The 23,679-nt window shown below is 37.8% G+C and overlaps 3 protein-coding genes across 5 annotated transcripts; 1 reads left to right on the plus strand and 2 right to left on the minus strand.

The window, feature by feature from the left end:
* Positions 1 to 1,913: 1,913 nt before the first annotated feature.
* On the plus strand, positions 1,914 to 6,062 carry LOC104219754 (probable myosin-binding protein 5). Of its 3 annotated transcripts, none has more exons than XM_009770489.2 (5): positions 1,914 to 2,741; positions 3,530 to 4,378; positions 4,484 to 4,704; positions 5,032 to 5,148; positions 5,849 to 6,062. In XM_009770489.2, exons 1-3 carry the CDS (start codon positions 2,006 to 2,008, stop codon positions 4,687 to 4,689), a joined length of 1,791 nt encoding a protein of 596 aa, XP_009768791.1. In that variant the 5' UTR covers positions 1,914 to 2,005; the 3' UTR covers positions 4,690 to 4,704; positions 5,032 to 5,148; positions 5,849 to 6,062. The 3 variants fall into 3 exon arrangements, with proteins under 3 accessions (XP_009768791.1, XP_070027342.1, XP_070027341.1); XM_070171241.1 differs by having other exon boundaries at positions 3,533 to 4,378; XM_070171240.1 differs by lacking the exon at positions 5,032 to 5,148.
* Positions 6,063 to 6,505: 443 nt separating this feature from the next.
* Positions 6,506 to 12,583, minus strand: LOC104219748 (polynucleotide 5'-hydroxyl-kinase NOL9). Its single transcript, XM_009770474.2, has 9 exons — positions 12,312 to 12,583; positions 11,327 to 11,424; positions 11,195 to 11,228; positions 10,047 to 10,213; positions 9,743 to 9,926; positions 9,252 to 9,432; positions 8,921 to 9,020; positions 8,186 to 8,313; positions 6,506 to 6,827 (listed from the first exon to the last, which is right to left on the minus strand). The coding sequence occupies exons 1-9, from the start codon at positions 12,497 to 12,499 to the stop codon at positions 6,774 to 6,776; spliced, it is 1,134 nt and encodes a 377-aa protein (XP_009768776.1). The 5' UTR covers positions 12,500 to 12,583; the 3' UTR covers positions 6,506 to 6,773.
* Positions 12,584 to 20,821: 8,238 nt separating this feature from the next.
* Positions 20,822 to 22,413, minus strand: LOC138888421 (uncharacterized). Its single transcript, XM_070170281.1, has 2 exons — positions 21,677 to 22,413; positions 20,822 to 20,903 (listed from the first exon to the last, which is right to left on the minus strand). Exons 1-2 carry the CDS (start codon positions 22,411 to 22,413, stop codon positions 20,822 to 20,824), a joined length of 819 nt encoding a protein of 272 aa, XP_070026382.1.
* Positions 22,414 to 23,679: the final 1,266 nt, after the last annotated feature.

A 23,679-nucleotide genomic window follows, 5' to 3' on the forward strand; every position in this document is an offset into this window, starting at 1 on the left:
ATCTCACGTTTCTCTATCCCCCTAATTCCTAAGACCTACGCAGTTTTTCCCCTCCCCTTTCTTCCTCTTCTCCATTCCTTCTTCTTCTCAAAAAATACAGAGATGGAAATTGCAATTTTGTTACGTACGAAATAATAGGGCCCACGCTTTCCTATTTCTTTTCGGATTCAAAATCATATTCTTATGGTTTTACGACATAGAGCTACTGCCTTCACCAAATATTGAAGATAAATCTTCAAAGTTCATACACACATTTACCTTCAGCTTCAAATTTTCTCAATGAAGAAGAACAAACTTTCAAAGAGATAAAAGAGCAACAATTCCACCATTGACAGCCATTAAAAAGCTTTGAATTCAAATTTGGGTTTTCAAAAATCATTATTTGTTTTGATTGGGTGTTGTTGTAAATAATTGGGAATATGTTTTGGAGTTTATATCTCAATTTTGAGGGGTTTTGGTGAAGATTTAGACTTGGTTTTGGCTGAATTGTAGATTGAAACTCAAAGAAGAAGAAGAAGAAGAAGACATATTGCAGAAATTGTAGATAAATTGTAGTTACAGTTGGATTGATCAGAATTTGAATTAAATACATCTTCGCACATGTTGATTACAAAATTTTTCTCTTCATCTACAAAAATTCTACAAATATACTACAAATCAATTTTAAGTATGTATAAAGCAGTATTATTTGTAAGGGTATCTACATAATTACTACATTTATACTACAATTAAACTACAATCTATGTTGAAAATCTACAAAATATCTACAAACTAGGTACATTGAATTTTACTATCCCAATTCCCATTCAATTGTAGCATAATTGGGATTTTTGACATAATTGCGTTTTTTCCAGAAGATTTATAGAAGTTTTAGTCGTTTTTGATGTGTGAAAACAGAAAACAAAGCACCTACAATTAGAATACAAATAATCTACAATTTATCTACAAAATATCTATAAACTGGGTACATTAAATTTTTATATCCCAATTCTCATCCAATTGTAGCATAATTGTGTTTTTTGACATAATTGCGCTTTTTCAGAAGATTTGTAGGAGTTTTAGCAGTTTTTTATTTATGAAAACAGAAAATAAAGCATTTACAATCAGAATACAAATAATCTACAATTTAACTACAATTTATCTACAATTTCTGCAATATGTCTTCTTCTTCTTCTTCTTCGAGTTTCAATCTGAAATTCAGTCAAAACCAAGTCTAATCTTCACCAAAACCCCTCAAAATTGAGATATAAACTCCAAACCATATTCCCGATTATTTTCAACAACACCCAATCCAAACAAATAATGATTTTTGAAAACTCAAATTTGAATTCAAAGCTTTCAAGCTTTTTAATGGTTATCAATGGTGGAAAATATATGGAAGAACAGATGAAGAACAGAAATCTCCTTTCCGTTCAAAACTTGAATTTAATGTAGACTCAATCAATCGCAAGATTTTTTCCTGATTTTTAGCGCGTTAATTATGGAAGATTTTGCCCAATTAATCGTGTATTTAACAAATGGTACAGAAATTGTAGGAAAACTGTGGACTGGGCGGGTAATTTACATAGTATGCACATATTTGGTAATAAGGTTTCATATATGGTATAGTTACGAAAAAATTCCTAATCATAATTATTGCTTATTGAGCACGATTGACGACCGTTAATTCAGTTAATTGATCCGCCAAGCACTTTCCTATTAATTAGTTGAACAAGAAAGAGTGGCCATTTGGTACATAACATATAGCTGAAATCCACAGCACCATCCAATTTTTGGAAACATTTGCATTAGGGAAACACTCTTCCTTTCTTCCTTCTTCACATCTACTAGAGAGAAATTAAGAGGAAGGTCATGATCTGGGGTTTACTCTACCTACCAAGATCATGATCTATCTCATTTCATCCCTTGCATTTTGATCCCTCATTTCTTCATCTCTTCTGATCAACATTCATTGTCTTGAATTTTGTTGGGTTGTTTTTATTAGACAAAAGTTGAGGTAAAAAGAATGGCTTCGCGATCTTTCAAGCGTTTGGTTGAACAGAAGATGGGAAGAGTTGGGGTTTTCTTCATATACGCTATTCTTGAATGGGCGATGATCATTATTCTTTTCATTGATGGTTTTCTTGCATTTTTCACCAATGAATTCGCCAAGTTCTTTGAATTGAAAGTTCCCTGCCTGCTATGCACGAGGATCGATCATATTTTCATTAAAAGGAACTCTAGTTTTTATTATAATGATTCCATTTGTGAAGTTCACAAAAAGGACATCTCTTCCCTTGCGTATTGTCATGTCCACAAGAAGCTTTCTGATATTAGGAACATGTGTGAAGGCTGCCTTCTCTCGTTTGCAACAGAGAAGGATTCTGATTGTGATAGGTATAAGTCATTAGTTGGGATTTTGCATAAAGACATTGATTGCTTTATGGATGGAGATGATCAGAGAGTTTCCATAAAATCAGTGAAGAATGAAGATGAAGTCATCAAAACTGGAACTGTTGTTGTCCTGAGGTGTTCTTGTTGTGGGGAGCCTCTGAAACTGAGGTCTAAATATACGCGGGACTTGTCTATAAATGAAAATATTTATTCACAAGCTCCTGCCCCGTCTCCTCGATCTCCCTTGACAACATGGAGAAATGAGGAATCGCGCAATCTAGAATTGCCTCATGTTCGGTACACAGAGCTGAAGTTTACCTCAGATAATGACTCCGACCTTCCAGATGATGAGGGTCACCAAAATGCAGGTACCTATTTATCTTGAGTATTTCTTTTGCTTCATGTTTTCTTCATTATCAGTGTTGTGGTGAAAAGAAAAAAAGAACAATGAAAGAAAGAGAAGAGCTCTTTCATCTTAACTTGTGCAAGCACTTTTGTTTTCAACCACCAGATGGTAAAGGAAGGCGCCATCCCTCCTTTCTCTCGCAATCACAATAGCCGTAAAGTCGAATAGTTGAGTTAGACAGGGGTTTTACAATTAGAGTTTAAGTTCTACCCATTGCCAGTGTGTATAACTTAAATCCTTACATTATCATGACAACTCATAACCAGAGGCGGAGCTGGGATTCTAATTCTTTAAGTTATTGAGTTCTAAATTAATAATTTGTATATATTCCATGAATTTCACAAGACAAATACAGGGTCGGGACAAAAGCTACTAAGTTTGGTCAAACCCGTAAGCAAAGAGCTAGCTCCGCCCCTGCTCATAACCTCATTCTCTCGTAGCACATACGAGACTGTCATTGTTGAAGGGGATAGTAATAATATTTTGGTTTTGCTTTGGGGGGTGGGGGTAGTTACAATTTTTCCCTTTATCTGTCTTTGATGCTAAGAGTTAGTATGTTGTTAATTTCATGGTATGTTAGTGCTTGGTGCTCGCTTTAAGAAAGAAAGAATAATGTAAGCAGAAGAAATGGTGGAATTGCAGTTACAGAAAGCTTCTCTGAATCAAGAAGGATTATAGCATCCATCAGCGCATAGTTCACATCTCTTGCATAATCTTTTCTACTTTAACTCTCTTTTTTCCAATGTGTAGCAGGTAGAGATGATATTAATGCAGCTACAGATCCTGAGGACATACATGATGAATCTTGCAAAACCCCAAATTCTGCAAGAAACAAAATCTTTGGGATCCCATTGTCAGACTCAGCTCAAGCCAGTCCTAAGTGGCCTTATAGGCCCAAAAAATTGGGTGGTGATAAGAGTGAATTCATTTCAGATGCTAATGACACGAGTGCAGCGAATGAGGCAGATGATGATATCTTGCATCGCTTGAAGAGGCAGGTTCGTCTGGACCGAAAGTCTCTCATGGAACTGTACATGGAATTGGATGAAGAAAGAAGTGCCTCTGCTGTTGCAGCAAACAATGCCATGGCCATGATCACGCGCTTGCAAGCAGAGAAGGCAGCTGTCCAAATGGAAGCTTTGCAATATCAGAGAATGATGGAAGAGCAGGCTGAATATGACCAAGAGGCCTTACAAGTCATGAAAGATCTTGTTTTAAAGAGGGAGGAGGAGATAAAGGTATTGGAAGCTGAACTTGAGACCTACAGGGAGAAATATGGACATGTCAAGAGAGTAGGTAGTGAGGTCTGTGAAGTCGATGCGGATGATGATTATCAAGAGTTGAAATCTCATTCTGTATCATCCTTCGGTGAAAGATCAGAATGTGGCAGTCCTCGTGATATGGATCAGGATGGAGTAAACGAGTTCCATATTGAACGTCCTGGGAAATATGGAGAGGGAACTGTTGATGAATCAAACCTTGATTTTGAGAATGAGAGATCTTATCTACAGGATTTGTTGACAAACCTTGAAAAGAAGATTAAAATACCTCCGGATGTTGAATCTCATGTGTTAGAATCAAATGTGATTCAAGACAGAGGTACATATGATCAGTCTTTGCTTCCTTATTTATCAGCCTTGCTTTTTCTTCTCATTCTTGTTGAAAGTCAGACAACAGATACTAAAACTTCTACAATGTTATTAGGGAATGAGAATAAGGTTACCCTTACAAGAGAAGTGTCTCTAATCAGAGAGAGATTGAGAGCTGTCGAAGCAGAAAGTGGCTTCTTAAAACACGCAGCCAGGACATTACAGAGGGGTGGAGAAGGAACCAAACTCTTGACTGAGATAGCTCAACATCTGCGGGAGCTTAGATACCCTGATACAGCAACAGGGAATGCAGATGCATGACTTTTGTCCAAAAAGGTGATTTCTCTTCTTCTTAGTTGTTTATCTTTATTCTTGCTCCCAGAGGTACTAGAATTTCTTTAAAGGGGAGAAATGAGCAAAAATAGAAAGCTACATTAGTTGTGTGATGTAAATTTTCTACAGATGAGTGTTCGAGAGCCACAGAATCATGAATGCTCCTTTTAGCTAAAAATTGAGCTCCAATTATAAATTTATTGGTCGTGTTAACAGAGATCAATTTTTTGCTTTGCACGTCTCATGTCAATTGTCAGTTCCCTCATCACTTGAAGCTTAACGCTCCTAGTAATCTGCTGGAGTCAGTTATGTAACAAGTGTTTTTTGCAGTTCTTCTCCTTTTCCTCTCTTCTTCTTCCACATTAGGATGTACAGTCTTGGAAGGAGCCTGAAGTTCCCAGCTTTGGCATTTCTCGGAGCTTTACTTCTCAATACCTAGAGCTTGAGGTTCGTCTGGTAATATTCTATTTGATGCTTGTATATTCACTGACTCCATCGTGAATTTTTAACTCAAAATATTGTATTAGTTGCACCCAAAGTAGCACTAGAAATTATTCTGGAGAAGTTATTAGTCGCACCAAAATAGCACAATCCGACTAGCCTTGATATATCATCGGCTTGTCTGATTAAAAGAAGGGAAGAGCTTCTCCAGTGTTTGGGTTGTTTGGTGTTGAGATGACTCTGCATACTGGGGGTGTAATCCCATCTTTTTCAGGAATTTGGAAGAAAAAATCAATTTTAAGTGAGGACATATTGGAATGTGTTAATATCATTCTGCAGTGGACCAAATAGAGGATCAAAAGAACTTGATTGCTTTAAACTTCGACTTTCCTGATGAGGATTAAGTGCTAAGTTTGAAGTATTTTTAAATTTAAGTGCTGACTTTGAAGTAGCTTTACAGGATAATCGCCAGGGAAACACGTAGGTTAACTTAGGTTGGATTCTTATTGACGTATGATCATATTTTAAAGGCCCCAATGATGTCCACTATAGACTATACATCTTCAACAAGGGCTTCAAATTGATCAGGATTACGATTTTCCAATAGGAAAAAAGAAAATATAATATCTGACCAGTTGTTGAAAGGTATATGGCTCAATATGCGAACATTTGATCTCAAGGCACTGATTAATACTGCTTTTTGCAGGTGAAGTTGGCTTGGAACCAGACAAGTTTGAAATAATCCAGCAAAAGGCAGAATGGACGCACGGGAGGACTCCAATTTGAAACGAAGAAATAGTTTTGTTAAATGTAAATGCATATAGATGGTTATATATTTGTATAATATCCACCTCTCTTGACCTCTTGAAATCTATTTGAAACGAGTTGTTCATCAGATGCTACGACAGGGATTTCATTGACAGCAGATGTACACAGCTTCTTGTTTGGCAGATAATATAACTTAAACAGTAACTAAACGAGCAGAGTGGAAGGTGTGAGCGAGCATTAAATGGATCCTAATCTTCTAATGCGTTACTTCTCTTTCTTTTTCACTCATAGACACCTTCATTTGGTTCCTAAAGCCTCAGTTAACTAGAATCTTCATTTTCGTTTCCTCTCTTTTATACGAAGGGATGAAAATTTCCTCCCAAAATGCTTTGATAAGAGCTGCTATTGCGATTGTTCCAATCTTGGTTTCTGAGCCAAACTCAGTCTTTAGACAAGCTTCCCTTATTCCCCAAAGCTTTCATCAGAGTATGCCACAGCAGACAAGGATACAAGTCATCAAGTGATTGTGCGCCAACACATCATAAATGGTAGAGCAACCAATGTTAGGATGACCAGAAATTCCAAAAGAACAAGATGACTCCAACAGATTATATTGTACTTAAACAGAGGAAAGTTTGTTGTCCAACAAAGATACAAAAGTCACCCTATACTTAATAACCTTCTATAAAGCAAGTAGCAAACTATAAGGCCGACAGTTCTTAAGTTTCTTAAATCTACCTTTCAAATAAGGTGATTGTCGAAGAAGTAGATATAACTTAGCATAACCAACCTTCACGAGTCACTTCTACTAAGCTGTACAAGATTGAGTGAAGTTATCCAGATACGTGAGCCCTAGTTATTGCCTAAGCTGAAGGCAACACATCAGCAGACATGTAAGGTGAGATGCAGCCTTGTACCTGAGGAGAACCAACTCACATTAAGACAAAGTATTCAGAAAATTTATCAGACAATCGTAATACCCATTCTTTCTCTAGTGTTATGCACAAGCTGAAAGAGTTACAGTTGAAATGCAAATCAACAACAATTTGAGAAGAAAAAATGAAAACAAATTATTTGCAGTAATACAGTCTCCCTGAAGTTGTCCTCTTCATTTTGAAATGCTTTCTTTGACATCATTAGCCCCAAGCGAAAAGAACAGATCATGCATGTGTACAGGTTCATCAGCAGATGTACTTATCATGCAAACTGTACACAACCATTCTAGTTTCCTGAAAACGAAGTTTCTTTCTTTTTCCTTTTTTTTTTTTTTTTGTTTTTGATAAGTTCCTGCAATAAAGTTTCAAACTAGGCGATTATAGGTATTTGAGGGTAACTCACATGGTGTGACCCCCTCATCCTTCTCCCTATGGTGAAGGATCGAATCCCATGATGTAATTCCCCCTAAACCTTGCCCCTCCCCCTCCCCCTAATAGTAATAAAATTTTAGAAGAAAAAAGCTAGGCCATGATCGTCATTTCTTAATTGGAAAAGGATAAGGATAACATCATACCAAAAAAACACTAGCTTCTTGTGCGATTGTATATAAACAAGCCATCTTTCAACCTTTTAAATACAGAGGCTACTTATAGTTTACCACAGTCCATAGATAAAAGGATGCAGGATGTGAAACTTCATAATTTTCCAGTAAATCATGCCAGATAAGAAAACAGCATGCAGTGTCACAGGTCTAAATTATCTATTATTTCATAAATACCTTTTGATTCAAAATTTGTCCTTTACACCATATATTTTCTTCTGTTATAATTCTTCACATACAACATAAGCCATAAAAATAAACAAAAGGCATACTATAGAAGATGTTGATATGTTTGTGGAAAGTTGATAAGGCCATCAAGAAAATCTGGTTGATTCCTGCAGCTATTTTTTGGTGTTTATGGACAGAGAGAAATAGAAGATGTTTTGATGGCATCTCAACTCCAAATCACTCTCTCAAGGCAAAATGCCTACTTGAACTTTTTTGCTGGACAAAATTGTCCCCTGTAATTAGTGCTGGTCATTTTTTGGACTTTGTTAGTACTCTTGTCCTAGATTGACACTTTGTATAGGGCCTAGCTTCTCCTTTTTGTTTTTGCCTTTGTAACTAGGCCTCCTGTAACTATGTAACTATGCATCTTCTTGAAGCTTTTTTAATGGAACAACTTACTTCATCAAAAAAAATAAAAAAATAAACAAGTACTATAGCCAAAGCAAAGAAAAAGAGTAAAACAAGGAACAGCAGGGATTAGATTGACTAAGCAAAGGGAGGCATAATTACCTGCAACAAACAAGTCGGTATTTGGATAAAGCCCTGTAATAGAAGATCCACCTTCTGTAGACTGCTTTTTGGAACAGGGGTAATTACATAGAGTACATGCTTCAGAGTGTCAATGGCACGCACTATTCCTGAATCATTTTGAAGCAGGGAAAGAAAGAAAACAATGAGCGGGAAGTGACATCCAATAGCAACATCAAATTTAAGCTTATTAGGAACAGAAAACACTGCCATTAACACTAAACAAACATGTCTAGATCTAGTTCTATGGTTGGGCATAGTGTGATTCCTCTAGCTAATACAAAGGCAGCCGAGTCGCAGTTAAGAAATAATGTTTGATGCGGACAATCAGTAATAATAGCACAAACTTCTGCATCATCAAATACAAGTGACCATTAGTGTTGTGGAAATGGATCCAACAAGCAAGATCACTGCTAAATGATGCAATAGCATACAGTACATTTTACTAAGTGTATTCATTGTAAAACTAGATCATTTGCATCATGTTCATGCTTCTCGCTCTCATGGTTCTTCAACTACCCTATCTGTGGCTAAACACTTAAAAATCCACATAAATAAACACTGTGACCTGCAAAAAATACTGAAGTCCTCCTAGACAAAGAAAACAAGTAATTGTCCACTGAAAAGAAGGAAAACTGGTAATGTTTTTTAGAGAGGTAAATAAAACTGACAATATTACAAAATTTTAAGTGTGGGAATTTAGTTGCAACAACTTACCCAAGCCCATGCAGTCAGGAAATTTTTCAGAATATTCAGAATCAACTGCCAAACCAACAATAGTTGCATTCAAGCTGTAGAAAACCTCACTCTTCGGAACCTGGCATACGGATATAGAGCTAATCAGAATATGACAGAAATATCTAAATATATTTGTATAAGACTGGAATAATAGTAAACTATTTGAATAAATAAGAAAAGGAGGAAGCAAGAATGTAGAAAATGCCCCAGGCAAGAAGATCCAACAGATATGGACGGCAATGCTCTTGGTCAACACCAAAGTTACAAAGCATTGCATGTAGAACATGTCATTCAGCATGACATAACCTACCTCACAATGAACGTGTTTAATTTTGATACTTGATACAGGAATCTCGTATGGAGGGTGGGCAGCTAATGCTCGAGAGAGTTCCTTGATTGTTGTGATTTGCATATCACTTTGGAAGCATTGTCTGAAATAGGCCATAACACGTAGATCACGCAGAAGACGTGCATCTTTCTGTACAAGAACCCTGGGAAAACATATCAGAGGACTAAGAAACAAGGGGGATATAAATTGTTTAAGGAGCAGAGACAACCCAACCAGTTACAAATAAATTCTGGATCTTGCTTAAGGCAAATGAAGTGACATGTGGTATGTATAGTGTCCCCCCCTTTCCACCCTCCCTCCCTCCCTCCCTTAACATATTTTAAGGGCTAAGGTAAAGAGATGTTAATGTACTAGGAAAAGCATCTTTGTCAAGAGAATTATTTCCAACTCAAATGGAATATAACTTCACTCATCTGATGTAAAAACTAAAGAGAGAAAAGATAAACACATACGATCTGTTAAAAGAGTCCTGACGAGCAGAGTTGATCTCAATTAGAGTTGAAACAGCAGCATCACCATCCTCAACCCAAAATGCACCAGCTGGAAGATTCTTGCTCTCAGCTGATATGCAAATCTTTACAACATGGGTAGGAGAGATGTATTTTAGAATATCCACAAGAATGTCATAGCCAATACCTGTAAGATGAGAAAACCAGAATCAGACTTGATCATGAAAATTGCATCCAAATCGATGATAAAACGAACCACACTAGCCTAAATTCAGGCAAAAGCAAGTAAATAAATACAGAAGCTTGCCTTTCACCCAGCCCGTTGTGTTAATGACAAGGGGAACCCCAGCATTTCCAGGACTTTTGCCATTGCTCAACAGGTATGTTCTCCGGTAGTGATCATACAAGGCAAATATATAAGCCAAGTATGTTTTGGGATCCCTTTTTGAGGATATGTCACCAAAAAAGAAGCATCTGAAAGAAAAAATTTGGAGTCAAAATCAATATCAAGCAAATTTTGGACTTGCTACCAAAAGAGGATGAAATTTCTTTCATTCAACTCATATATTCAGCAACTACGAACTTATGCACAACTTAGCTTACAGAACTCCCAAAGACAAGAGAAAGCAGCTTTTCCACTTTCATGTGACAAACTAAAAAGGCATCTCTCTCTTCCAGCAAGATCTAGACAAAATCTTCAATGTGCTTGAGGACACTCTTAATTTCGCAAATGCCAATGCTCTCTGCTACAAAGGAAATCTACTACCAGATTTAAGCTGCCAACACCAGCTCTTAAAACGACGTTAAACCTCTGGCACATGATTCAAATGCAAAGCATGTTTGCTATTAGAGTCCCGGCGGCCATTCTCCATTTATTATTATTTCTTTTTTAACAGACGTAGTTTCCGGGCCAGCTTGCATGCACATCGACTAATTCCACGGGATACAAGCTAACTCCCACCAGCAACAGGTATTAGGTAACTTTATCCACCAAGGTAACTCTATCTAGCAAGGTTTGGATAAATGGAAAGAAATCACCTACTATTTTTGTCTCCGTTGGGATTTGACCTGAGACCTCAGGTTCTCAATCCACTTCATTGACCACTAGGCCACACCCTTGGGTGCGCCTTCTCCATTTACTACTAGGCCACACTCTTGGGTGTGCCATTCTCCATTTATTTGCCCTCTTTACATAAGAAAAAAACACTAAATATCATATTGAACATGGTTAAAAAAATAGACTAGATATCATATCACTCGTCCTATTTTTTGCTGCTGCAAGACAAAGATGGTGGGAATGGAAAGGGGAAGAAGGGTTCTAAACTCTTCCAACAACAGAGACCGAAAAGAGTATGCAAATTTAAGTATGTCTTTTTCTAGTTAAACAAGTAACAACAGAAGTGAATTAATGGCACAAAGTTATGTTTTCCCAAGGTATGGATTCAACAACTATACCTCTCAGGAGTCTTTAGGCACGGAATTGACAGATCTGATGCAGAAAGACAAGAAAAGAGAGGAATGTGAATAAAAGCATCATGCGAACAGCTCAAACACAAACATGTAACAGTTGAGGAATAATAGGTGTACCTGAAGTTATTTTGTCAATTGTAGTAAGGGATAACAAACCAGGCGGAGTAAACTCTGTCTGCCCAACATCTGTATCCAAATAAGCCACTTTCTTGTATCTGAAACCCAAAGACAATTTATGATCAAATATGTACTTCTATAGTCAAAGAAATTTTGGGATCAACAGGCTATAATTACCTAATTCAGACAAAAAGGACGCATAGCCTCTCACAAACAGCCAACAATAATAACAGAAAATGTGATCATCCACAAGTATATGCAGAGGTAGAGTGGTTGTTCATAATTGTTTGATTCAGACAATAATCACACAGAGCCACTCAAGGACAGCCAGCAGTAATAACAAAACAATGTGATCATCAAAAATATCAATATGCAGAGGAAAAGTGATCGGGGCATAAGGCTTTCCAATCATCAACAGGACTGTATAGTACCCAGTGTATTACTGTACTCTGAAAACACTAAACTGGAATATATTTTGGTTCTTAGGTGGCGATGTTTCTGGTTTTGGACCGTTTGAATGTGGGAATTTGGTTTTTTGGGAAAACACGGTTTAAATCGAATTTGGTTTCGGAAATCAATTGTACCAAAACCCAAAAAAAATTAAAATGAATACTAACAGGATAAGATTGACTAAGTATATTTATATTTGATAGTAAATATTCTAACTATTCAACAAAAAGATAATAGCTTTACAAGGAGAAAGCTAAAGCTGTCCTCTGTTTTAGAAATGGTTTGAGCTTGCTTTTAAACCATAGGCAACCTTAAGGTACCATGAAATAAGAAAGCAGAACATTAGGACATCGTTTAAAAGAACTGAACAAATCAAACAAGTACATTCTCAAATTCAAAACATGCAACAATGTCACATATGCAATGTATAATACATAGCACGAGTCCATTAATTCAATTCAATACAAGTATGCAACCACTTCTCGTACTCCAAGACGAAATTTACAAAGTAAAAATAAAAGGTCGATTGCTCAACCTCTGCAGAAGAACGTTGAGGAGGAGGCGAGAGAAAGTGGTCTTGCCGCTATTTTTGGGACCGCAGACAAAGGTAACCGGCGGCGGCGGAGTTGTAGAATCATAAGCTATGGTGTCGGCGGCGTCAGACCACTCCTCCGGTATGAATATGTTAGCCGATTGGAGGTCGTCGTGACCCAAGGACGCCATTTTTCCTCACTCTCTCTGTATCTTCTGTCTCCGCACTTGTAGCAGCAAAGTGTATCCTGTTAGTAGAGGCGTGTCTATGATGTTCTCAAGTAAACTGGAACACAAAGGCACGTTCTTCTTGTGATGTAGCGGGTCGGGTTAGGGCCCGAAAGTAAATTATCGTATTCCTTTTTCTAATATTTTTTTCCTTTTTTACTTTTGTAAAACTCTTTAAATAACTTGTTACCAATTCTCTTCAAAAAACAAAACAAAGAATTGTTAGCAATTCTCTCAAGTCTCAAGATCGAGTCTTACTTTCTTGTACTACTAATATCCAAGTATTAAAAGCATAGAATTATTAGTAATCAGTACTCACTAGCATGAGTAGAATTTGCACAATCGAGTTCGATTGAAAATCGTGTTATTTTTTATTTTTGTTTTAATATAAACTTTAATTACATGATTAGATTAGCAAAAATTCTCTTTAATCTGTTCAACAAAAAGTTCTATTTAAATCTTGGAAAACATTTAAAACACAATAAAAATAAAAGGTCAACAATTTAAAATTCGACTATGTCTTACATTCTACTATGTTTTACGTTTATGATTAGCAAATAAAAATTCAACAATTTCAAATACAATATGCAAAGCATATATGGATATATATATTTTACTTAAACAAAACGATTAATGTAATACAACTTAGGCAAAATGCATAATCCCCGCTGACCTATACACGGATTTCCAACTACATATTCTACCTTTGCGGGGTTTTTATTACCCCTCCTAAACTATTTTAAAGTAGAATTATTTGCACCCTTAAAGCTGACGTGGCAAAGTATGTGTATTTGAAGAGAAAAAAAAGATTCTCATATTTTTCTTTTTGTTTTTTTACCATTTTTTCTTACTTTTTTGCCCTTTCCCTTTCCCTTTTCCTTTTCCTTTTTCTTTGTCTTTTTCTTTTACTTCTTTTTTCGTTTCTTCTCTAATTCTGACGGATATTCATTCACCGACGACTTTATCTTACCGTCTTTCTTCCATTTATTCTATTTTTATTTTTCCTCTTTTTATCCTTTTCACACACAAATAAAACTCTTAAAAAGATCTATTCATAAGCAAAGCAAAATATACTCAGATCGGGATAAAATTCTGTCGCCGGAAAAAATGGTGTTCTTAAAATTCCGACGACCACTATTTTATGTCGCCGGTGACCAAAACAAAAAGAAAGAGAATGAAATAACCAAAAAAATAAGAATAATAAGAAAAAAGGATAAGAAATAAGAAAAAAGGATAAGAAAAAGAAGAAAGAATAAAAAAAATACTAAAAATACATGTGGCAGCGTGTGTACTTCACCACTTGCCAAGAGTTTGGTTGTCTAGTTTTAGGGTGGTATTTATTCCATTTAAAAATAGTTTAGGGGGGTAATATGATTCCCACAAAGATAAAGTGTATAGTTGAGAATCCGGATATAGGTCTGGGGGTACTTATACATTTTCCCTACAACTTATAGTGAACTTATAACTAGTCAATGATCATTATAGCATAAATTAAATTTTTAAGTAATAACTATTCACTTAGTATTATGGAACAAAATAAAGAAAACAGATTGGGAAGCTATAAGCCTATAACCTCAAATTGGCAACACCAAATTTTGAAGATGCGTCCATTTTATGAAGTGAATTTGCTTGACCAGTAATGCCATTGTTTGATGGCAACTTATATGAATTGATATATTTTTGTCCTTCGCCAATAGTTAGACTAAGAGCCTGTTTGGCGAAGCTACCAAAATCTGTTTATTTTAAAAAGTATTTTTTTTAGAAGTACTTTTTCCGTAAAATAGTTTGTGTTTTGCCAATTCATTTAAGAAGTACTTTTTACAACATTTAATAAACAAATTGTATTTGAATAATTTTTCTAAAGAGTGCTTTTGAGTATCAAATTACCAAAAAGGATAGTACCAAGGTCTTATAATTATTTTAAAGAGAAAAATGAACTTAAATATTTATTGTAAGAGATTTTTATTATTTTTTATTTTATTTAATTAAAATATAAATATAAAGTAAACAAACATAATAAAGATTTAACTCAATTTTACATATATAGTTATACCAAAGTATACAATATTATCTAGTATAATTACTTATTGTTACACAATAATTTGAATAATCAAAATACATCATTTCTCATGGAATAGAAATCTATTCCACAAATTACTATATACTGATAATCTACCATGAAATAATAAGTAAAGTCACTCACACATGATAATATTTTTCAACAATTTCATCTCTGCTTCTCTGCTTCTATCACACAACGTCTCCATGTTAGTAGAAGATTTGTCTTGCATTTCTAAAGGAATATCAGAAAACCCATCTCCTTCCTCAATCTTTGCAGTAATGTCTTCATTAGCATAATAGTTGAATTCCTTATCGGTAGAAGAATATCGTCAGATGAAATTATGGATAGCCATGGTAGTTGTAACTAGATGATTCTGAGTGACAAACTTGAAATATGGCATTGAGCGTTAAATAAAAATAATTTAAAAGAGTAACTAATTATTAGCAACACATAATGTATAATTTAATTTTTTTTAATTTAAATTATAAACTAATTATTACGTAAACTAACTAACTTTATCGTAAATTGCCTAGCGGCCTATTGTGAGACTGCCACTTGGCTTAATGTGGATATTTTTTTATTCATCTTTTAATAATATACAAATAGATTATGCGATGAAATTATAAATTTATTACCTATTTGTAGGTAATTTTCATAAATTAGATTTGATAACTGTTTTAAAGATTCGAGAACTAATAACTTATAACAGAAGAAATTATATATGATTATTTGTAGGAAGAGAATTGATAATCCAAAGAAGGAGGTAGATACTTTGCTTTAGTGTGAAGAAAGAAGAAGATAATTTGAAAAGTTAAAAGACATTACACCAAAAAAAACAAGAAAAGTCAATAAAAATTTTGAAAAGTTACGATATGATTCTTGTATATGATATCTTTAAATTTAAGAGAATGATAAAAATCAGAAACAAATATGAAGAAAAAAAAAGCTTAAATTAGTAAGGGATAATTTGAAAAGTATAAATTTTAAGGTGAGGATAGTTTTGTCTTGAATAAATTAATTTTTGCTTCTGCTTCTTGGAAGAACTAGAATTTTCTGCTTCTTCCCAAAAGCAGAAAAGTCTGTTGCTGGCCAAAAGTACTTTTTTATCTTGGCCAAACAGTTTAAATTTTTTAAAAAGTACTTTTTGGGGGGAAAAAGTACTTTTGTCCTCCCAGAAGCTTGGCCAAACAGGCTCTAAATTGGCCCTTTCATTTGCAAAGAACTCACCTATCATTAAAAGAATCTTTTAATACTTCTGTTTACCCTTAAAATCGGATAACAATTAAACTTATAAGTGATTTTAAGGATACGTAATTTCACCTAGTACCAGTTGATAAATATGATGATTAATAATAGAAATTAACATCAAAGTAAAGCAAACCAGTATTGAAATGCAATTCATCCCTCGAGTTAGGTCGCCCTCAAACCGACTGAGAATAGAGTTATGGAATATGAAATAAACCGATGAACAAGAGAGTATAAGAGAAAAAGAGCGGTGTATTGCTTTGATATGCGAGAATAAGATTGTTACAAATGATTAGAATCCCCCTTTATATTGTAGAGGAATTCCACTTATTGTACAATTCTAATTGCAGAACGAAATCCCATGATTAGCTAAACAATTGTTCTTGACTTGATCCGTTCCGAGATTTCTGCAGTGATACTCGACCAGCCATGGATATCTCGCATTTCCTTTATTATGCTATCTTCGGTCTTGCTCGATGTCTATCCCATTTGGTCTCGATCTCGACAGGTACTTTGAATCCTGAACTCAGTATCTTATCCTTATGTCTCGGTCTGATATACTACGGGCCGATCCTCGATCCATCCCCTGGTGTCGGTTAATCAGTAAAATCTGGTAGGCACGATTTTAATTGTATACAGATAGTCCCCTCATTTCTTGGAGTGCAATGACAAGACACGAATTGAGTCTTCGAATTTTCCCTCGATTTTTCATGACGTAAGTGACGAGCCCGACCGTGACGTCAGCAACTGATAGGCACCGAAACATCCCGTCGGTTCAGATGTTGAGGAATTTAATGTCTGTCAGTTGTTGTCGGCCACTATCGATTCTGAACCGTCGTCTCCAACCTATAAATATATCTTCCTTCTTTTGCCCAAACTTTACTTTCAATCTTCATATTCCTTTTCTTTCTACAAATTCTAAAGCCTTTCTTTGTTTGTTTTACCCAAAATACCAAATCTCCCAATCTCTATTCTTCCTTGTTCACAAAAACAAAATGGCCAAAACATCTAAAATCGTTCCGCAGAAAGAGAAAGCTTTCTCGTCTTAGCCGGCCGGCAAGCAACCAGCGGCGGAGCCCCGCCCTGAAGGATTCTTTCCTCCGTCATGTGTTCTTGATTCTGACTTCAAGGTTGAAAAAACCCCCTCGGTTCCGGGCCGATCCGAGCCAATGTCGAGGTACATATGTACAATCATTGGTGACCTCCTAGACCAAGTTAAAAAGGATTGCAACTGGGTAAACAAGCACGTGGTTGTGCCCTCGCCTGAGGAGTCAATCATTATGTATGAGGAGGGGTGTCTAAGTGTTTACATCTACCCTTTCACATTGGGCCCCTTGGACCCGGTTATTATAGACTTCTACAAGAAGTTTGAAGTGACCCTCGGCCAAATTCACCTCTCCTTCTAGAGGATAGTGATATTGCTCCGCTTCTTTGTGAGCTAAGTCAATGGGCTTCCCTTTACCCTCGATCACCTTATACGCTTATATAGCCCTGGACTTTATCGAGAGGGGACTAATAAAGCTTCAACATCGAGCCTTTAAGGCAGCTTTCTCGAGCATAGATGAGGACAAGGACCGGGGTTGGATGGGCCGAGTTGTCCGAGTAAAGACCTCGGACCTGATCCCGGTCGAAAGCATGCCATTTCCGGAGAAATGGAATATGAGATGTAAGTATAACTCCATCTTTTAACTTTTGCTTATTATCTTCACTTTTTCATTCTCTATTACCGGTGTTTTATTTGGTGCAGTTGTTGCCTGAATGCCGGGTGCGATCCCCCATATCGAGAACTGGGTCAGGAGCCTAGTGTCAAAGTCGACACACACTGACCACGCATGGCGTGAGTTGGCAAAGGGTCAATGGGAGGCACAAAACCACAGTAAGTTTTCACATGTCTCGACAATTTTGATCATTTTTCAAATTTTTCCTCGACCTTACTTGTCTTTCTTTTGCAGGTCTCGGGAAAGATGTGCCGATGAGGCCCCTAACCGGCGATGAAGGAAACCTTCCCCAAAGAGGGAGAAGAAGAAAAAAGAAAGGGGCTTCGATCTTCATGAAGTTGGATGAACAAAATCCCAAGAAGAGGCGAATCCGCAAGGGAAATGTTATCCCTCTAACAATGGACTCAGCCCTCAGGCTACGAGATAAGCCCAAAGAGGGAGAAGAAGAAGAAAATGAAGATGATTCCGAGCTAGTATCTCATGCATGAACTAGCACCGGGGCGCGAAAAGCTTCGGAGCTGATGGCAGTCGATACTGCTCAACCTAGGCTTGATGAGGTTGAGGAGGAGACGTCGGCCCAAGTCCCCGAGCCTAAAGGAACCGAAGATGTTTTACTTCAGGGCAAAGAAGCCGTTGAAGAGGCAACAGACGCCGGCAGTGAAACCGAACTCAAGACTCCCCAAGACGGAGGTAGTGCCTCTAAGGACCCATTTGGGGCAATAGAAATCGCAGATTCCTCCTTGTTTCCTTCAGTCTACGATTCGATGATACGCGATGCTCAGGACACAGAGGCTTGTCATGGGGAAGGAGCCTACAAAGAGGGAGATCTTTTCTATGGTTTATTTGTTAGGGTAGAAAATGTCACCAGTCTGAGTGACTTGGAGGTTCCGAAAAAGAGCTCGGGTGAGGCTTCCTCGAGTTTTAAATTGACTAGCCAATTTTCGGCCCCAAGTGTAGATCCTAGGTGCAAGCGGACAATCGTGATTACGGTCCTAGAGGAGGCTCGGGTTCTTGTTGCCCCTATAGGGGTGGCCAGATACCTCCAGTGTTTGGTCACAAAGGAAGATCGATCCTAGATGGATGAGGTGGGAGTGCCTTGTCTTTTCAACGAAGCCCAACAGGCTTTAAACCGGGTAATCCCTTATTCTTCTATCCATTTTTGTACTTAGGTTTTTCTCCCTTAGTATAATCTTTCCCTTCTATGTTTGCAGGCTTCGATGCTTCATCACGAAGCTTTCCTCCAATTTCGAGGGTAACTGAGCCGTTATGAGGCTGAAATCGGGGGGCTGACTGAGGAAAAAGATGCCTTCAAACTTCTCAGTGAGCAGAAAGAAGAAGAAATCAAGGGCCTCTGAGCTGAGTTGGCCGCGGCTCAGAAAGAATAGAGCAACCCGACCGAGTAGGTAATAAAAATCTTAGAAGCTCATGGCATCGGTTCGGGAGCGATGGCTAATAATTTGATCTCACAGGTCTAGCAGAAACTCGAGATAATCGAGTAGCTTCATGGAGAGGTAGATGCAGTGAAGGCGGAAACTACAGCGTGGAAGCAAAACATGGACCATCTTGCCTCAGAGAAGGAGGATGCTCGAGCTCAATTATCCTTGGATGAAAGCCAACTCCAAGGCATAAAAGAGAAGAACTTGGCACAAGCCAAGAAAATTGAGGATCTCCAAGCTCATATGGTCACTGAACTTATAGCGGCCAAGTCTAAGGTTGAGACGGCCAAGGCCGATTCTAAGGCAATCGTGGCCGTCTACCAGTACGACGCCGAAGACGCTCAAGCTCGAGCAAAGAAAGTTGTCGATACTGCTCAGGTTCGAGCATATTAGGTTGCCGAGCATGCCAAGTGCCAGTCTTGAAGGGAGACTCTCGAGGAAATCCATGCTCGTGGCTTCGATCTTATTGTCGAGATCAAAAATGCAATAGAGCTTGAAGCCGAAGCTGAAGCATTGGTCTCTTCTGATGATGATGATTCCAGGAGCATGAGTGGATCCGAGAGCGGAGAAGATCTCGAGGGTGAAGAAATTTCTCCTGGAGAAGGTTAAGTACTTAGGATCTTTTTTGGATTTTTTTTATTGGAATTCCAATCAGGCCATGTTGCCCTTGTAAATAACTTTTGACATATATGATGATCTTCCTCTTTCTGTCTTGTCTTGTGAAATTTCATTTCACTTCTACCTTATGAAATTTATGTTTTATTTATGCCTTATGAAATTATTATTCATAGGTTCGAGGTTTAGGCAATTTGACCGAAACCGAACTAACATAGTTCGAGTGAGTATTTGCTCGGACTCGAAATAAGGTAACCCTTAGGTTTTATTCGAACGAGGACGATCTTTCAAACTCGAAGCAAAAGATATCCCTTAGTCTTTTGTATTAGGCCGACATGGCCTTTGTATAATGTTTATGTCTTTTTCCCCTTTTTCGGCTTGAAAGTTTTTATCATTTGCATTTGTAAAATCTGTAATGCCTTGGTATGAAATAAGGGATTGTTCGAGAGTTCGAACTATTTTGTACTCATTAGAGTTTTTAAGGCTTGATATTATCGAATCCCTTTATAATTTTGTCGAGGGTAGCCCCTTTAACCGGTTTATGAAAATATGGAAGGCCTGTTTTATTATGGAATTCGGACATCTCCGAACCGTGTTAATTTGGTCGTAGCCTTTTTATTTGGGACTTGCCTATTAGGATTATTTTCCCGTTTCACTTCGAGCTTGTCCGAATTATTAGTCCCTGAGTGGGGTTATCGTGGCCTATAAAAATTGAGGGTTTCCTTTAAGGTCTTATGATCTCGAAGTTTTAATAATTCAATCTCATTTGTTTTTCAAACGGCAGTCCCCGAGCATGGGGTTAGTTGTTTGAACTTCTATTATGATTGGCCCTTAAGCCTGTTTACACAATAGATCAAGAGTATGAAATTGTAAAGTAGAAAATTTTTCTAAGGCATGAGATATCGGCAAGGAAAAATACTTCTTTCAATAGATGATTATACATGCGTACATGTTTGACGTTAGGGATCGAGTAACCTATATGGGAACGATTCATTTGACCGTTTGGACCTTACAAAATTTGCCTATCGAGACCCCGCTGTTACAAAGTAATTTCCTTGCAACAAAGTTGACATTCAAGGGTAATTCCCCTAGTATTCGAGGTTGATTGTAAAGAAGCCTTGGATACTGTTGAATTTTTCTTAGTTAGCACGATCAATGGTTGCCTCGTTAAAAATCTCGCCGAAGAAACCCATTTGGGACAAAAACCGGTCTAAGGGAAAAAGAGTGCAACGTGTGCTTTCAGATCTAAAGACTTTATATTGAAGAATCTATCACCGTCCTTGATCCAACACCTGCAATTAGTTAGTTTAAAATATAAATGAAAATGGAGAAGGTCGTACCTTAGTAGTAGTATCGCTTTAGGAGTGATACATTCTAATTGTTTGGTAATTGCTCGTCGTTCATCGTGCCGAGCTTGTAGGATCCCTTTCCAGTGATGTCGAGGACCTGATATGGTCCCTTCCAATTTGGACCCAGTTTTCCTTCATTCTAGTTTCGAGTGTTGAGGGTGACTTTCCTTAGCACCAAGTCCCCGATTTTAAAATGTCGAAGATTGGATCTTCGATTGTAATACCTTTCGATTCGCTATTTTTGTGCGTCCAATCAAACGAGGGCGGCTTCGCGTCTTTCGTCCAATAATTCTAGGCTTTTATTCATGGCCTCGTGATTCAATTCTTCTGTTGCATATCGTAACCTAAGGCTAGGTTCCCCGACCTCGACTAGAATAAGAGCTCTGTCACCATAAACTAAAGAGAACGATGTTGCCCCCGTACTCGACTTTGATGTTGTCCGGTACGCCCAAAGAACCTCCGGCAGTACCTCTCTCCATTTTCCTTTGGCGTCGGTCAGTCTCTTCTTAAGATTTTGGATAATGGTTTTGTTAGTCGATTCGGCTTATCCCTTCCTATTGGGATGATAAGATGTCGATAAAATTCTTTTGATCCTATGATCCTCGAGAAATTTAGTCACTTTGGTGCCGATGAATTGCTTTCCATTATCACACACAATCTCGGTAGGCATCTCGAATCGACATATAATGTGGTCCCAAATGAAGTCTATGACTTACTTTTCTCTGACCTTCTCGAAAGCCTGTGCTTCAACCCACTTAGAAAAATAGTCAGTTATAAATAAAATAAACTGAGTTTTACCTGGGACAGAGGGGAGAGGTCCAACAATGTCCATTCCCCATTTCATGAACGACCATGGGGATAAGACCGAGTGGAGCTGTTCCCGGGGCTGGTGAATCATTGGCGCATGCCTTTGACATTTGTCGCACTTTCGAACGAACTCTTTTGTATCCTTTTCCATATCAACCCAGTAGTATCCTGCTTTGATAATTTTGTGAACTAACGATTCGGCACCGGAATGGTTTCCACAAGTGCCTTCGTGAATCTCCTGTAGGACGTAATTGGTATCTCCCAGTCCCATATATATTGCTAACGGTCCATCGAACATCTTCCTAAACAACGTTCCATCCCCGGACAAAGTTAACCGTGCTGCCTTTGTGTGTAAATCTTTCGACTCCTTTGGATATGATGGGAGCTTCCCGTTCTTTAGGTGTTCTATGTACTTGTTTCTCCAATCACAGGTCAGACTTGTAGAATTTATTTCAGCGTGGCCTTCTTCGATCACTAATCTTGAGAGTTGTACGACAGTCCCCAAGTTAAGTTCGTCATTTTCGACCGATGACCCCAAGTTTGCAAGGGCGTCAGCCTCGCTATTCTGTTCTCGAGGTACATGTTGTAAGGTCCACTCTTTATACCGATGTAAAGTTACCTGTAGCTTATCCAAATATCTCTGCATTCACTCTTCTCGGACTTCGAAAGTCCTATTGACTTGGTTTACCACGATGAGGGAATCATATTTGGCTTCAATGATTTCTACTCCCAAACTTTTAGCCAATTCGATACTGCAATCATGGCCTCATACTCGGCCTCATTGTTAGTTAATTTCGGAGTCTTGAAAGATTATCTGATTATGTTACATGTTGGTGTTTTTAGAATTATACCCAGCCTAGACCCCTTCACGTTCGAAGCACTATCTGTGAAGAGGGTCCACACCCCCGATGATGTACCCGATTTTAATAACAGTTTCTTTTTGACCTCAGGTACGAGAGCTGGCGTGAAGTCAGCCACGAAGTCTGCCAAGATTTGAGACTTGATGGTTGTTCGGGGTTGATACTCAATATCGTACTCGCTGAATTCTATGGCCCATTTCGCCAATCGCCCCGAAAGTTCGGGTTTATGCAAAATATTTCGAAGGGGATAGGTAGTTACAACACATATTGGGTGACATTGGAAATACGGTTTTAATTTTCTAAAGGCGCTTATTAAAGCAAGCGCTAATTTTTCTAAGTAAGGATACCTAATTTTGGCCTCACCTCAGTCCGACTAACATAGTAAACAGGGAATTGTGTACCTTGTTCTTCTCGGACTAGGACTCCACTTACCGCTATCTCTGAGACTACTAAGTACAAGTAAACTTTCTCGTCCATTTTTGGGGTGTGAAGTAGTGTCGGGCTTGATAAGTACCGCTTTAGTTCCTCCAAGGCCTGTTGGCATTTGGGGTCCATGCAAAATTCTGCTTCTTCCTAAGTAGTGAGAAAAATCGGTGACTCCTGTCTGAGGACCTCGAAATAAATTGCCCCCAGGGTGGCTATGCGCCCGGTTAGCTTCTGCATGGCCTTTACATTATCTATGACTTTGATATCCTCTATAGCCTTGATTTTATCGGGGTTGATTTCTATCCCCCGATTGGACACCATGAAGCCGAGAAACTTGCCTGAGCCAACCCCGTATGCACACTTTTCTGGGTTGAATTTCATATTGTACGTCCTTAGTATATCGAAAGTCTCCTGCAAATGTTTCAAATAGTCCTCTTCTCGCATGGACTTAACTAGCATGGCATCAATATAAACTTCCATAGATTTCCCTATTTTTTGTTCGAACATTCGATTTACTAGGCGTTGATAGGTTGCACCTGCATTTTTTGGTCTGAATGACATTACATTATAATAGTATGTGCCATATAGTGATAAATGATGTCTTTTCTTGGTCCTCCGAGTTCATC

This window comes from Nicotiana sylvestris, chromosome 3 (genome assembly GCF_000393655.2).
Source record: "Nicotiana sylvestris chromosome 3, ASM39365v2, whole genome shotgun sequence".
NCBI classification, from domain to species: Eukaryota; Viridiplantae; Streptophyta; class Magnoliopsida; order Solanales; family Solanaceae; genus Nicotiana; species Nicotiana sylvestris.